General features: G+C 43.7%; 1 protein-coding gene across 2 annotated transcripts in view; it reads right to left on the bottom strand.

The window, feature by feature from the left end:
* abat (4-aminobutyrate aminotransferase) overlaps positions 1-17,347 on the bottom strand; it is a 276,368-nt gene that overhangs the window by 6,111 nt on the left and 252,910 nt on the right. For both annotated transcript variants that reach the window (XM_068056126.1, XM_068056125.1), the window contains exons 13-14: positions 9,819-9,986; positions 3,246-3,392 (exon numbers count right to left, since the gene is read on the bottom strand). In XM_068056126.1, the coding sequence (XP_067912227.1) occupies positions 3,246-3,392; positions 9,819-9,986 (315 nt within the window). The remainder of the gene's footprint in view (positions 1-3,245; positions 3,393-9,818; positions 9,987-17,347) is intronic.

The raw sequence follows: 17,347 nt of genomic DNA, 5'->3' as shown, positions 1-17,347 counted from the left end.
CTCCCCTTGCGCCTCTGTCTTTTTTCCTGCCAACTACTAAGTCTCTTCGACTCGCCACAATTTAGCCCTGTCTTTATGGCTGCCCGCCAGCTCTGGCGAATGCTGGCAACTGACTCCCACGACTTGTGATCAATGTCACACGATTTCATGTCGCGTTTGCAGACGTCTTTATAACGGAGACATGGACGGCCGGTGGGTCTGATACCAGTGGCGAGCTCGCTGTACAATGTGTCTTTGGGGATCCTGCCATCTTCCATGCGGCTCACATGGCCAAGCCATCTCAAGCGCCGCTGACTCAGTAGTGTGTATAAGCTGGGGATGTTGGCCGCTTCAAGGACTTCTGTGTTGGAGATATAGTCCTGCCACCTGATGCCAAGTATTCTCCGAAGGCAGCGAAGATGGAATGAATTGAGACGTCGCTCTTGGCTGGCATACGTTGTCCAGGCCTCGCTGCCGTAGAGCAAGGTACTGAGGACACAGGCCTGATACACTCGGACTTTTGTGTTCCGTGTCAGTGCGCCATTTTCCCACACTCTCTTGGCCAGTCTGAACATAGCAGTGGAAGCCTTACCCATGCGCTTGTTGATTTCTGCATCTAGAGACAGGTTACTGGTGATAGTTGAGCCTAGGTAGGTGAACTCTTGAACCACTTCCAGAGCGTGGTCGCCAATATTGATGGATGGAGCATTTCTGACATCCTGCCCCATGATGTTCGTTTTCTTGAGGCTGATGGTTAGGCCAAATTCATTGCAGGCAGACGCAAACCTGTCGATGAGACTCTGCAGGCATTCTTCAGTGTGAGATGTTAAAGCAGCATCGTCAGCAAAGAGGAGTTCTCTGATGAGGACTTTCCGTACTTTGGACTTCGCTCTTAGACGGGCAAGGTTGAACAACCTGCCCCCTGATCTTGTGTGGAGGAAAATTCCTTCTTCAGAGGATTTGAGCGCATGTGAAAGCAGCAGGGAGAAGAAAATCCCAAAAAGTGTGGGTGCGAGAACACAGCCCTGTTTCACACCACTCAGGATAGGAAAGGGCTCTGATGAGGAGCCACCATGTTGAATTGTGCCTTTCATATTGTCATGGAATGAGGTGATGATACTTAGTAGCTTTGGTGGACATCCGATCTTTTCTAGTAGTCTGAAGAGACCACGTCTGCTGACGAGGTCAAAGGCTTTGGTGAGATCAATGAAAGCAATGTAGAGGGGCATCTGTTGTTCACGGCATTTCTCCTGTATCTGACGAAGGGAGAACAGCATGTCAACGGTCGATCTCTCTGCACGAAAGCCACACTGTGCCTCAGGGTAGACGCGCTCGGCCAGCTTCTGGAGCCTGTTCAGAGCGACTCGAGCAAAGACTTTCCCCACTATGCTGAGCAGGGAGATTCCACGGTAGTTGTTGCAGTCACCGCGGTCACCTTTGTTTTTATAGAGGGTGATGATGTTGGCATCGCGCATGTCCTGGGGTACTGCTCCCTCGTCCCAGCACAGGCATAGCAGTTCATGTAGTGCTGAGAGTATAGCAGGCTTGGCACTCTTGATTATTTCAGGGGTAATGCTGTCCTTCCCAGGGGCTTTTCCGCTGGCTAGGGAATCAATGGCATCACTGAGTTCCGATTTGGTTGGCTATATGTCCAGCTCATCCATGACTGGTAGAGGCTGGGCTGCATTGAGGGCAGTCTCAGTGACAGCATTCTCCCTGGAGTACAGTTCTAGGTAGTGCTCAACCCAGCGGTCCATCTGTTTGCGTTGGTCAGTGATTATGTCCCCTGATTTAGATTTGAGGGGGGTGATCTTCTTGATGGTTGGCCCAAGAGCTCTCTTCATGCCATCATACATTCCTCTGATGTTTCCGGTGTCTGAGGCCAGCTGAATATGACTGCATAGGTGTTGCCAGTAGTCGTTTGCGCAACGCCTAGCTGTTCTTTGTGCAGTACTTCTGGCTGCTTTAAGTGCTGCGGATGTTAAATCGCTGGGGGCTTTCTTGTAGTTCAAAAGTGCAATGCGCTTAGCGGCTATGACAGGTTCCAGCTCTTCATTATGAGATTGAAACCAGTCTGCATTTCTCTTCGCACTTTTGCCGTAGGTGGTCAAAGCTGACTCATAGATGGCGTCTCTGATGTGGGCCCACTTGGTCTCAGCATCCCCTGTGGGAGTGTTTTGAAGGGCTGTTACAAGTGAATTTAGAAATTTTTGTAACAGCTGTGGGTGAGAAATTCTGCTCGTGTTGATGCGCGGGTGGCCCTTCTGCTTGGAATGATGCAACTTCTTTGGTCTGAGTCTAACCTTGCTGCACACCAGGGAGTGGTCGGTGTCGCAGTCCGCACTGTGGAAGCTGCGTGTGATTTGAACACTGTTTAAGGCGGCTCGCCTTGTGACAATGAGGTCTAGCTGGTGCCAACGACGTGATCTTGGGTGCCTCCATGAAACCTGGTGACAGGGTTTAGTGTGAAAGAACGAGTTGGTGATGCAGAGGTTATGATAGGTACACAACTCAAGCAGTCTCTGCCCGTTCTCATTCATCCTTCCAACGCCATAGCGCCCAAGGCAGGAGGGCCATGAGTCATGGTCGGCCCCAACCCTGGCATTAAAGTCCCCCAGCAGGAATAGGTGTTCGGTGTTGGGGATGCTGCTAATGATGTTATGGAGTTGTTCATAGAACTGGTCTTTAGCTTCAGGTGCGGAACAGAGTGTTGGAGCATAGATGCTGAGTAGGTGTACTGGACCAGAGGTGGTGAGCAGTCGGATGGACAGTATGCGTTCCGAGCCATTTGAGGGAGGCTCTATCATGCTGAGCAAGGAGTTTCTGATGGCGAAGCCCACTCCATGCTGTCTTGGTTCTTCATACTTTTATACTTTTATACTGTGCTAGTATTGGCACATCCCTGATGTAAGAATTCAAGCAGCTGGCTGAAAGTCAAAGCAGCTGGCTTCAGGGACCCGATAACACTAGCGTTGGTTTTCCAAAGTATAAAATACCAATATTTCATATCAACCCTGAGGAGCTAATCATGTTGTAGAGTCGTATCATACGCCACTCTGTGGCAGAACCACCCCACCCCAAGTATAACAATTACACTTTTAATTGATTGATTAACAATACTCGTTCAATAAATTCTCAAAATATTTCAGGTGAATAAAGCACAATGCACCTCAATACTTTAAGGACTGGATGCAAAATAGTGGCATGAATGGCAATTCTGTTACATTTCTTTATTGCAGGTTTTCAAGTGCAATAGTAATTATTACCTGTAAATCCTTTAGACCCTGTAATAGGACCTTGCCACATTGAACAACATTGTCCAAGAGATTTTCTGTCCTAATAACATTAAGTACTTCGGAAAACATGAGATTTTTTGAAGGGTCTCCTAGCCATGTGTTGAAAATCCTGTAAGGCTGTAACAAGACATGATGCACACATTATAACATAACAGAAAAAAGATGCATTACATGATAACTATAGTGTTCACTAAGACAAAAATATTGATTATCGTGCAATACATTTGTATTATATTCAAAGTTCTATATAGGAAAGTATCTACGCCAAAGGTCTTCATGAAAAAGTTTTGACACTTTTTTAAAAAAGACAAAAGATGCAAACAAATTGAACCATTTTCATTACTGTGGCATATTTCACTTTTCCCTTTTATTCTAGAAGCAGCGAGCAATGCTCAGGTACAATCCCACAAATGTCTGCAGCTTTTCAACAACTCATTCTACCTCAGCATTTCTACTAGGTGGTCCTAGGCAGGGAGTTTCATGAGGTGGGGGGGGGGGGGCGCGGGGGGATGGTGGTGGTGTGGAGAAGCAGGGCATCACAAGAAAGTTAACTCCAGCACCCACGTCCTCACTCCCTATTCAGATCAAAGAATGGCTATGTGTAAGAAGGAAACAGTTCTGTCTGTCTTAAATAATTAATTTTAATGCTTTCATTACTAGTGACTGTATGAGAAGATAAAACCTAGGAACACATAGTAAATCGCTAGTCATTTAAAGCAAGTATTTTAAATGGTTTTATTGTGTCAGTGAACTGATAATAGGCTAGTTTAAGATTCATTTGGCGCAAAATTGAAATTGGTAGCACCCATTATTTGGACACGATGGGTGTCATGTGGGGACACTATAGGTGTCATGTGGCGCATGTGCGCACTTTTGGGCCACACGCACCGGACTCCAGCATGCATGCTATATGTAACAATTAATTCTAATCAATGAATCAATTTTGCACTGTCCAGATGATAAACAGGACTTGGACTACTTTATTAAACTTAAAAAAGGGAAAACCCTTCTTCCAAGGTATTGTAAACAAAAAATTGTAAATTGTTCACTTTATTAAGTGTGTAAAGCAGCTTCAGCTGGTTGGCGCAATAAGTAAATGACAGAGTACAGGGAAGTCCCAGGCTGGATTCTCCGTCTGGCTTGAGTTAGTTAATCTTAATTGGAGTGACAGTAGAGACACTGCAATTAATGTCAGAACCCCTTGAGGCATACTAAATCAACTAGGGCTTCCATTCATGGTTGTTATCCAACAATCCTTGCTGGAAATAAAACCACTCCTCTCGCTCTCACCCTGTTCTCCTGGTACGGACCTCATCTCTGCTCCCTTAAATTCAAGGCACGCAGACTGAAAAAATATGATGGACAGCTGGTTTAACCATCCACCTGGCTGGTGGGAATGCATAAAGCACTATCAGGTCCTGCTCTCATCTGCTAAAATTGCTCGCTATTCCAGGATCATCCTGGAATGCAAAGGTGACCCCTGGTTTCTTTTCTCGACTGCAAACCATCTTCTTAAACCCCTCTCCCCTGTCTTCTCCACCCTGACTTCCAACAATAAGTGTGAAGAGCTCATGGATTTCCTTGTCACTAAGTTGCAATCAGCTGCCTCTCTTCCACTAGGCCACCAGGCTAAATTTCCTCTGAAGTTCCCCACTGCCCTAGCCCTGAAGTCACATCTTTCTCTTGTTTTTCTCCTATCTCCCCTCATTGCCATCTCCAAACAGACCCACCTCGTGCTCTCTCAATCCTATTCCCACTGAGAGAGGTGGAGGTAAGACAGGAGGGGGAGTTGAACTATTGATTAGGGAGGGCATCACGGCAGTACTTAGAAAGGATATCCCAGGGAGAATGTCCAGCGAGGCCATATGGGTAGAACTTAGAAATAAGAAAGGGGTGATCACTTTGATGGGATTATACTACAGGCCCCCCCAATAGTCAGAGGGAAGTGGAGGAGCATATATGTAGAGAAATCACAGATAGGTGTAGGAATTATAGGGTTGTAATAGTAGGTGATTTTAACTTCCCTAATATTGACTGGGACTGCCTTAGTGCGAAGGGATCAGATGGGGAAGAATTTGTTAAGCGTGTCTCCAGGATAGTTTTCTGAAGCAGTATGTGGATGGCCCTACTAGAGAAAAGGCTACACTCGACCTCCTCTTCGGAAATGAGGATGGGCCGGTGGTTGATGTGTCAGTGGGGGAGCACTTTAGGACCAGTGACCATAACTCTATTAGCTTCAAGATAGTTATGGAAAAGGATAGGACTGGTCCTCAGGTTCAAGTCCTAAATTGAGGGAAGGCTAATTTCGATGGCATCAGACAGGAACTCTCAAAAGTTGAATGGGAGAGGCTGTTTACAGGTAAAGGGACGTCTGGCAAGTGGGAGGCTTTTAAAAGTGAGATAGGAAGAGTTCAGGGCCAGCATGTTCCTGTTAGATGGAAGGGCAAGGCTGGCAAGTTTAGGGAACCTTGGTTGACGAGGGATATTGAGGGTCTGGTCAGGACAAAGAAGGAGGCATATGTCAGATATAGGCAGCTGGGATCGAGCAAGCCCCTCGAGGACTATAGGAGATGTAGGGCTACACAAGAAGGAAATTAGGAGGGCAAAAAGGGGCCATGAGATTTCACTGGCAGATAAGATAAAGGAGAATCCGAAAAGATTCTATAAGTATATTAAGAGTAAAAGGGTAGCTAAGGAGAGAGTAGGTCCCCTTAAGGATCAGTGTGGCAATCTATGTGTGGAGCCACGGGAAATGGGCGAGGTCTTAAATGTATATTTCTCGTCCGTATTTACCGTGGAGAAAGTCATGGAAGCTAGTGAGTTCAAGGGAGGGAACACCGATATCCTGGAGCATATCAACATTACAAAGGAGGAGGTGTTGGAGGTTTTGAAGCGCATTAAGGTGGATAAATCCCCAGGGCCTTACCAGGTGTATCCTAGGATGCTATGGGAAGCAAGGGAGGAGATTGCTGGGGCCCTGGCAGAGATTTTTGTATCATCGTTAGCCACGGGTGAGGTACCGGAGACTGGAGGATAGCTAATGTGCCTTTATTTAAGAAGGGCAGCAGGGATAAGCCAGGAAACTACAGGCCGATGAGCCTTACATCAGTGGTGGGAAAGTTATTGGAAGGGATTCTGAGAGACAGGATTTATATGCATCTGGAAAGGCATGGTCTGATTAGGGATAGTCAGCATAGCTTTGTGCGTGGGAAATCATGTCTCACGAATTTGATTGAGTTTTTCGAGGAGGTGACCAAGAGGATTGATAAGGGCAGGGCGATGGACGTTGTCTAAATGGACTTTAGAAAGGCCTTTGACAAGGTCCCGCATGGTAGGCTGGTCCAGAAGGTTCGAACACATGGGATCCAGGGTGAGCTAGCAAATTGGATACAAAATTGGCTTGGTGATAGGAGGCAGAGGGTGGTAGTGGAGGGTTGTTATTCAGATTGGAGGCTGGTGACCAGTGGTGTGCCGCAGGGATCGGTGCTGGGCCCTCTGTTGTTTGTCATATATATTAATGAATTGGATGTGAATGTAAGGGGCATGATTAGTAGGTTTGCAGATGACACCAAAATTGGTGGTATAGTGGACAGTGAAGAAGGTTGTCTAAGGTTACAACAGGTTATAGATCAACTGGGAAAGTGGGCAAGGGAGTGGCAAATGGAATTTAATGCAGACAAGTGTGAAGTGATGCATTTTGGGAAGTTAAACCAGGGCAGGACATATACAGTGAATGGCAGGGTCCTGGGGAGTGTTGTTGAGCAGACAGACCTTGGGGTGGAAGTACATAGTTCCCTGAAAGTGGCAACACAGGTAGACAGGGTGATGAAGAAGGCGTATGGCATGCTTGCCTTCATCGGCCGAGGCACTGAGTACAAGAGTCGGGACGTCATGTTACAGTTGTACATAACGTTGGTTAGGCCGCATTTGGAGTACTGTGTGCAGTTCTGGTCGCCGCACTACAGGAAAGATGTGATTAAGCTATAAAGGGTGTAGAAAAGATTCACAAGGATGTTGCTTGGTTTGGAGGGCTTGAGTTATAAAGAGAGATTGGATAGGCTGGGTCTGTTTTCCCTGGAGCGAAGGAGGCTGAGAGGGGACATGATAGAGGTATATAAAATTATGAGAGACATAGATAGGGTAGATAGCCAGAGTCTGTTTCCCATGGTAGGGGTGAGCAAAACTAGAGGGCATAGATTTAAGGTGAGAGGGAGGAGGTTTAAAGGGGATCAAAGGGGTAAATTTTTCACACAAAGAATAGTGGGTATCTGGAATGAGCTGCCTGAGGAGGTGGTGGAGGCAGGAACAGTAGCGACATTTAAGAGGCATCTGGACAGGTACTTGAATGAGCAAGGCATAGAGGGATATGGAATTAATGCAGGCAGGTGGGATTAGTATCGGTAGGCATTATGGACACGGTGGGCCGAAGGACCTGTTTCTATGCTGTACGACTCTATGACTCTATGATAAACTGCTGACCACCCAACTTCCCTTCCTGGTCCCCATGTTAGTTGATATTATTAACAGTTCTCTCTTCAGGTGTCATCATTCCTCTCCTCAAAAAAACAGCCCTTGGCCCCACCATCCTTGCAAATTACTGCCCCATCCCGAACCTCCCTTTCCTCTCCTAAGTCCTTGAATGTGTTGTTGCCTCCCAATCCGTGCCTATCTTTCCTGGAACTCCATGTTTGAATCCCTACAATCAGGTTTCCGCTCCTGCCACAGTACTGAAACTGCTCTTATCAAAGTCACAAATGACATCCTACGTGACTGTGACAAAGGTAAACTTTTCCTCTTCATCCTTCTCAACCTATCTGCAACTTTTAACATACTTGACCACACCATGCTCCTCCAACATCTCTCCACTGTCATCCAGCTGGATGGGACTGCTCTCACCTGGTTCCATTCTTATCTATCTAAACAGAGCCAAAGTATCACTTGCAATGGCTTCTCTTCCTGCTCCCTCACTCTTACCTCTGGTATCTCCCCCTCCTAGTTCTCATTTACATGTTGTGCCTTGGTGACATCATTAAAAACAACAGCGTTAGTTTTAACATGTATGCTGGCAACATCCAGCTCTACCTCACCACCAGTTCTCTCGACTCCTCCACTGTTGCTAAACTATATCAGACTGCTTATCTGACAGCCAGTACTGGATGAGCAGAAGTTTCCTCCAATTAAATATTGGGAAGACCGAAGCCATCGTTTCTGGTTTCCACTCACCCCTCCCTCGCTTTGTAATCTCCTTCAGCCCACAACGCTCCAAAATATCTGCGCTCCACTAATTCTGGCTCTTGAGCATCCCTGATTTTAATTGCTCCACCAGTGGTGGGCATGCTGTCAGCTGCCTAGGCCATAAGCTCTGTAGTTCCCTCCCTACACCTCTCCGTCTCTTTACCTCACTTTCCTCCTTTAAGACACTCCTTAAAGCTTAACTCTTTGACCAAGCATTTTGTCATCTGACCTAATATCATCTTGTATGGCTTGATATCATATTTTGTTTTATATTGCTCCTGTGAAATGCCTTGGGATGCTTTATTACATTAAAGATGCCATATAAGTTGTTGTTGAAGTACATATATGCACAAGCTAAGGAACTGATTTAATTGTGATGCCCCTGGTGTTGAATACCCTGCTGATACTCACTTTCTAAGTTCATCATGAGAAATGGCTACTTGAATGAGGTACTGGAAGGTGACACTCACACCTGTGGAACAGTGAGGGAGGAGTCAATGCCTTTTGGGTAGAAGGGGTGGTGGAAACTTGGTAGAAGAAAAAGGAAGACAAATGGAATATAGAAATTAAAGAAACTATGGGCAAGATTTTCCCCGCATGCTTCAGGATCCGATGTCAGGGTCAAATGGGGGTCAGAAGCCCGCACTGTGTGAGGAACAGTCACCGGCTGTGATTTCCCCCAAAATGGCCATTTAATGGCCAGAGGGCAGGCTCACCATCCAATTAAGGTGCCCTCTCCCCAACTATTTTTAACTTTCAAATAAAAAATGCTCTTAGCAGCCAGGCCACCATGGTGGAGGGGTATTCCCTCCACATGGTGGCCTATGGCTGCAGCCAGGAAGGGCCTCAATGCCTGCCTGGAGTGCTGGCACTGGGAGGCCGACTGCAGGCAGCTACATTGTTCCCTGATGCCTCCAGGGACCTGGAGGCCTACTGGAAAATTACTGTCGGCCTCTGATAATAGGCCCTAATAAGCTCAATTGGCTATGCACTGCTTGCAGGAGGGCAGCCATGCCACCGCCTCCCCCATCCCACCTCCGTGGAAGGCACGGTGCTGGGAAACCGGCATGCCGAATGGCGCTGTGAATTTTCAAGCCTGTCCACCTCAGTACTCGCTTCCCATTGGGGGCTAAAAACCCTCCCCATAATATATTTTAACAGATTTCATTTAACAGAAGATTGTACATGAGAAAAAGTTCCGGATAGAGGAGCACCCCCCTCCCATTGTTTGAAGGCACGATACAATGACTAACATTTCCACCAATCTAGTTTATAGACATTAAACTATGCTTTATCAGAAACACTCACCATATCAGGTCTTAGCTCATCTTTGTAGAAGTAGCCTCCAGACAGAAGTTTCTTACTGAAGGTGACAATGTCTGCTGGATCATCCAGACCCCAGTGCTCGTGGGCCCAAAACTTGCCAGTGCCGCCGCCTCCCGTCTGTACTTCGTCACACAAGAAAGCAGAGCCATGCTGATTGAGCAGTTTCAGGTGGACAGGGAAAGGTAGGATAGGGACAAAAAGCCAGAATTTCATAGGTTTGTGGCAATGATAAACACAATGTGACAATGGATGAAGTTAAGCTGATCTGCATGTTGCAGGGATTAAGCAACAGGAAAACAAAATGGGAGGTGAGAAAGTAAAACAAATGCACCATCAGTGTAAATAACAATTCCTATCATCTGCCCATTATTGTTAAGGAGGCAAGAAAACCTGTGTTTTGCATATGGTAAATATTATTTCCATGTGCCTTATACTGAAAAAGCTGCCAAATTTTCTGGTGCACAGCTAGTATCAAAAATGGACAATATGCAACTTTCATGGGTTTTAAAGGCAAATCTAACCTCTTTTAAGAAAAACAAATGCAAATTACCATTGTGGTCACTTTATATTTGTGACTAATATTTCTGCAATAAAAAAAGAGAGGTGCTGCAACTTAGTCTATTAGTTTCCTCTTCAAATATGACAAGGCAGTAACAGCAAGTTCTTTATTGGGTATTGCAATCAATAAACCAAAACTAGCGGAAGTACTTTGGCAATTTCATACCCATGTCAGGTACTTCATGTGGGACATACATTTCTATAACAATATGAGCATCACAACAAAACAGCCCATTATGGATAAACAGTCACATTGATGGTAATAATCTGCTCCTGCTAGCAACACTGGAAGTTGGCATAAAACATAAACTGACCACAAATGGAAACGGTTAAAATCAGCTTTCTATGACTGTTCCATTTGGGGATTTTTAATTTAAAAATTCAGAGAGGATTTGTGAATGAATTATTTTAAACGTTGTGTTTTGAGAACACCAGTAAATTCACACAGCTTTAGAAAGCCATAGGCTGTCGCTATTACAACAGAGAGGGCAGGGTTGATGTAATAATGAGACAACTATTTTTATTGCCATCTACACTATTAAGCAATTTGTTATCTGTGATGGCCTAACAAAACTATCATGCCTAGTATGGTGGGGATAAATCTCTTCATGTGAGCCTAGCATGAGGTGTCTACTGAAAATACTACTAGACAGAAGGTTGTTAACTTGGTTAATAAAAGCAAAATACTGCGGATGCTGGAAATCTGAGATAAAAACAAGAAATGCTGGAAATACTCAGCAGGTCTGGCAGCATCTGTGGAGAGAGAAGCAGAGTTAACGTTTCAGGTCAGAAGTTCTGAAGAAGGGTCACTGACCTGAAACGTTAACTCTGCTTCTCTCTCCAAAGATGCTGCCAGACCTGCTGAGTATTTCCAGCATTTCTTGTTGTTAACTTGGTGACAGGCCTACTAGTGAATCACTGAACGGAGAAAGAGTTGAAGTCACATGAACAGGGGGAAAAGACCAAAGTAAACCAAATTTTTAAAAAAGGAAACTGAGGTGTAGGTCAAGGGGCCTAGAACTAAATGTTAAGATGCGGGAGGTTATTTTTTTCAGTTAGAGGTTGTGCAATAAAAAGGTGAAAACAACTGAATCAATTCACAGATTCATGCTTTATTATTTTCATTAATTGTTCAAGGCCAGAGGTGTGATTGAGAGAACAAAGTGGCACTTGCTTTAACAGTTACTCTGTTCACTCATTGCTGTACCATAAAGCAGCATATCAATTTTCACAAGCCCTCATATCATAATTTCTCAGTCTGCTTACAGAAAGATTCGAGAAGTACATGTGTGAAAGACATGGGAGTGTGAAATTGGACATGGTGGGATTGCTGAATAGGCAGTATTGCATCTGTCATCTGTTATATGCTCTGCCCGAAATTCAGCTCCATTGACTTCAAAAGATCTAAATATCAGGCGTGTCTTATAACAATCGGCCAATGTGATTTCACCTTTTTTGCTTCCTTGCCCAATCTAATTTCACTGCCCCCATTCCCGCATGATATCCAGTTTAGTTCACAAATCTGTCCTATTGTTACACCTCAAGGTTATGCTATTACATAATTAGATATTGGGCAGTACAGGCACACTCTCGGAAACATGAGATGCTTAAGCCATTAACATAAGTGACAAGCATCTCTGTATCAGAGAGAATATCTAAGGCAGTCATAAACTGTAACAGTAACTAAAAGTTCTAAATGAGAAAAAATGCATTTTCTGGAGTTAATCTCATATAAAGGGCCCCAGCAACCATTATAGGACCTGCGGGTCCAGGAACAAAGACCTGGGGGTGTAGGTAGACAAGGGGGCAGGACAGTTGAGAAGGCTGTTAATAAAGCATATAGGATCCTTGGCTTTATAAACAGAGGCATGGAGTTCAAAAGCAAGGAAACTGTGCTAAACCTTTATCAATCACTGGTTCGACCCCAGTTGGAGTACTGTATCCAACACTTTAGGAAGGACATCAAGACTTGAACAGAGTGGAGAGGAGATTTACTAAATGGTACTAGGGATGCAAGACTTCAGTTATGTGAAGAAACTAAAGAATCTTACATCAGAGAAGGTTAAGGGGAGATTTAATGGGAGTAGTCAAAATCATGAAGAATTTTGAGAGAATAAATAAGGAGAAACTGTTTCCCGTGGCAGAACCAGAGGACACAGATTTACAGTAATTGACAAAAGAAATCAGACGTGAGATGAGAATATTTTTACATAGTGAGTTGTTATGATCTGGAATGCACTGCCTGAAAGGCTGCTGGAAGCAGACTCAATAATAACTTTCAAAAGGGAATTGGATAAATACTTAAAGGGGAAAAATTTACAAGGCTTTGGAGGAAGGGCAGGGAATGAGACTTTCAACAGTTCTTTCTAAGAGCTGGCACAGGTACGATGGATTGAATGGCCTTCTTCTGGGCTGTATCATTCTATGATTCTAGGTCAATTTTTTCTTGAAAACATTTGGGAGCAATTTCTTCAGTTTTGTTCAAAATCTCCAGACTGATAATCGAGCATTGGTAATCTAGAATTACAAATTTTCAGATACAACAATAGAAATACTTCAATGGGCGAGCAAGGAGAGTTGCCTAATCAGTACTTTACAGCACCATCCTCACAAGTTAGTGGTTAACAATGCCTGACATAAGGTGGCACAAACTACCAATTCATTCTGAACCACCCAGAGCCATTGGCACTAAATCTGCAAGAAGTTTTCAGATCTGAAGAAAATAATCAAGGTCACCTACCAATATATCAAATAGATAACCAAAAGATTATTGTCAAATTTCTTCTTTTACACATTTAGTGCTGTCCCATAAAATGTACTTAATTTGCCATCTGGCCTTTTGAATGGATATCATGCATGTCCTTACTGCAGTATGCCATAAATTCTGACTACAATTTATTACTAAAATTATTGGCACATCTTAAAAGCACTAACCCCAAAAATCCTTCTGACTGCATCATTACTCACACATGGGGAGAGTGTCAACTGCAGGTGGCCCATTTCTCAGTTGGAAAACATGAGATTGGCAGTTGAAAGTCTGATAGGGACCTTGTACTCTTGTTTTCCCATTTGAATAAACTTTCAGACAGGCCTTTATATGGGCCTCCAACACTCCTACCCAAATCAGACAGGGGCCTACTTACCTGTGCAAATCACACCTGTTGTAGGATCCCAATTGCAATTTTCAAAGAGAAATGCACAGAACATACATGCCCCATGATAATCTCATTTCTCCAGGTGTTGAGAAGCCTCAACGTTAAAGAGATCATTGGAGGCCTCTCCAAAAAGGTGAGTTTGTGAGTTTTTAGAAACAAGCAATCAGGGGCCAGGAGGAGCAGAAGTGCTCCACAAAATTCTTCTAGCCTGCTGCTGACCCATTCTCTCCTCTGCCCCCAACAGGCTGCATGTTGCAGCCAGTTGACTTTCCACCACATAAAACCCATGAGCCACCTGCATCTTGCCTGAAAATTATTACTGAGGCCTGAATCTTAATTGTTCCAGTCTCCAGGCTGCAACATTGGGCGGGTGCATTGCTGATATTGTGCCTGTTCAACATCCAAACTGAAATTCTCCGCCACACAGTGTTCTGAAATATGAGAATTATGAAGTCCTCATACTTCCAACATCAAAATACTACTCTCTATTTGCAGGACAAAGAGACATATCTGTGGAGAAGGCAACAGACTGGCACTGGAGGAGGGCCTGCTACCTGTTCCTCAACACAACTAATTCAAAATTATTGTCCTTGCTGCAAATTCCTTCATGACATTGCCCCACATTATCTCTCCAACCTTCTCCAGCTTTGTCAACCAAACTCACGCACTATGATCCTCTCACTCTGGCTTCCCATACAACCTCCTTTAATTTTTCCTTGTCTATGGGCAGACAGGGATCAGCAATGTGTCTGTACACACACACCAGTGCCTGTGGTAAAAGATTTTGAGGTCCGTGCCTGGTAATTTCAAGGATGAGAAATTTCCCATTGGCTTCTTCTCCCAGAGTAGTCCGACTTTAAAAAAATTCATAGCCGTCAGTTTCACAGCTGACAGATGTTTCCAGTGGGTTCCGATTTTCTTTTTAAAAAGCCCACTGAAAACCACGACCTTGTCCTGAGTTCGGAAGCCGCTGTTCCCGCTCCTGTCAGCTGTGAAACTGACGGCTGTGATTTTACAAAAAAATTGACTAATCACAAAGCAGTTCTGGGGAGAGTTCCCGCTCTCTGCAACTGTCAGAGAGGGGGGGGGGGGGAAGAGGGGGGAAGGAGAGGGAGGGGGTGGGTGGGAGAGAGGAAGGTGAGAGAGGAGGGGGTGGGAGGAGAGAGAGTGAGAGGGAGGGGAAGAGAGGAAGGGTGGAGAGAAGGCGGTGAGAGAGAGGGGGGAGAGAGAGGAGAGTGAGAGAGGGGAAGGGGAGGGGAGAGAGAGGAGACAGAGAGAGAGAGAGGCGAGGGGAAGGAGAGTGAGGAGAGAGGGAGGGAGAGAGAGGAGTGAGAGAGAGAGAAGGGGGAGAGAGAGACAGTGAGGGAGAAAAGAGAGGGGAGAGCGAGAGGGGAGATGGATGATACAGAAAGAGGGGAGAGAGATGGTCATAGAGAGGGGAGAGAGAAGGAAGAGAGATGGTAAACAGAGAGGGGAAGAGATGGACACAGAGAGGGGAGAGAGATGGATGAGAGATGGACACAGAAAGGGGAGAGGGGTGAGAGATGGACACAGAGGGGTTATGGATTGACACTGAAAGGGAGAGAGGGGAGAGAAAGAAATCAAATTCACACCTGACAGATGGACATCTATTCGGATTCTCCGCATTGATACATCAAATGTTAAAAAAAGTCAGAACCTGCCGGAAAACCCCGGGTCTGTCCGAAGTTGGGAAACAGTTGTTCCCGATGTCAGCAACTGTCACTGTGAAACTGACAGTGATCTTTTTTAAAAGCTAGTCTGACAATGGGAAATCTCTAATCTCCAGTCATGGACCCCTGGCAAAGATGAGGAACGACCATGGGTACAGTTTACACCTACAGGCCAGATGGAAACCTTTGGTAGGCTGAATCCTGGCCTGGGGGCCATATGTTGGACAACCCTGCACTACAGGGTCTTCAGCTTAACACTCCAAAATTTTCAATACCATAAACCATCAGTCTGAAACTTTTCACAACTTTTCTACCTTATGTTGAAATATGGCTTTTTTTTGGTAAAGTTTCATATCCCAAAGGAATTATGAAAAAAATCACACATTTTGTAGGATTATGACAACCTAATCAGATGGTGTAACTGACTCTCAAATGGTAAACTGTAAAAAACACTACATTTGGCTACAGTAATTTTTGTGACATTTTAAACCATTAAATAGTTGTTTTCCACAAATGTAAGCCAGTTTGTATTGTACTAACCTTTACAATTTTAATGTCTTAAATGCCTCGCATTACCTGAAAGTTGGATATGTCCTTTTGAAAAAAGTTTATTTAAACAGTAGTTTACTTCAATTCATAGTTTTGACATTCAAATTACCATTGAATTGAGGTATATGATATTTGGCTTGTATCAGCTTCTTTAATGTCATCAATTTAAAACTGAGATGTAAAAAATTATCAGATTTTGGTTATTGAAATTTTTTATACTATAGCATTCAAAAAAGATCTTCATGAAACAGAGAGCAAGAAAAGTGAGCAACACATCTTTTGTCTCCCTACAGGAGTGTACCAACAGGCTCACCACCACTTTCTGAAGGGCAATTAGGGATGGGCAATAAATGCTGGCCTTGTCAGTGATGCCAAATCCCAAGAATGATTTTTTTTTAATAAACAAAAATCATTCTGTACTTCTCGATAGCAACATGTTTTTTAGGGACTGAAAAGTGATGTATTAAACAATTTCTGTTATGAAATTGGGTTTATCAGAGGAAACAGGCTCTAAATTAAGAGCTATTTTCTCTGATAAGAACCATCATGATAATATTTACTCCTTTTATATTCTGATGAATTTGTATGTTTAACAATGAAAGAATCTTCACCTTTTTAAATCCACTATTAGCTGCAAGTGGTTTCAAGTCAGAGGCTGTATGAATATTAATATCCCAACATTATGCCATTCCTCAGTTTTCAGAAGAGCATTCCATATTCACTAACCCTTAGTGAGGCTGTCAAATTTATGCTGGATTCTGGGCTTTATTTCACACGGATCCCTTGCAGTCAACAGGGAGATAACATTTTCACAGATCAGTACAGGGTGGATTCTAACAAGGTCCTGAAAGTGAAGGGACAGTACTTTAATCCTCACTGCTATTCAGAGTCTCTTTCCAAAAGTTTCTTTGTCTTTCAGAGGGAATCTTAAAATTGGAAAATTAGTTTTCAAATATTCTTTCAATTGAACTTCAAGCTTTTGACTCAGTGGTTCACTAGGTATAGACTTGAGTGTTGTGATAATTAGTATTACTGCTACCAAGAAAACAGTAGGAGTATTTTCAAAATATCACCCTAAAGCTGAAAGATTTAGCTAAAGTTTTAAACCTTGTATCTTTCTTTAATTGAATATCAATTTGTGCAATAAAAGTCATTGTTTGAGAGTATGGTTAGAATACTTCACTTGTAATGTGGAATTTCAAGAAATCAAATTACTTTACATATTTAGTAACTATTGAACTAAAAGTTTAACTATTTCAGGAGGGTGATAAGCCCAAGTTTATGAATATATAGATTAGTTAAACCTTAACCAGTTTAAAAATCAATCTACAGCTCGGCAAGGTGAAGATGCTTATAAAATGTGTTTTGAATCCGACAGTTCCCAAGTAGCTATGAATGTCATTAATGTTTATAGAAGTATAAATAGAACACTGGAACATTTCATGACATGCTCCATTTTTTAGTAAGTAATTGATTAGTTATTTAAGTTATGGGAACAAAACAAAAGAACAGGAGGAGGCCATTTAGCCCTCAACATCTGCCCCACCATTCAATTAGA

Source organism: Heterodontus francisci, chromosome 24, assembly GCF_036365525.1.
Source record: "Heterodontus francisci isolate sHetFra1 chromosome 24, sHetFra1.hap1, whole genome shotgun sequence".
In the NCBI taxonomy this organism is placed as follows: domain Eukaryota; kingdom Metazoa; phylum Chordata; class Chondrichthyes; order Heterodontiformes; family Heterodontidae; genus Heterodontus; species Heterodontus francisci.
Note: the sequence above shows the minus strand (reverse complement) of the source record. Positions and strands in the feature narration are given on the sequence as shown.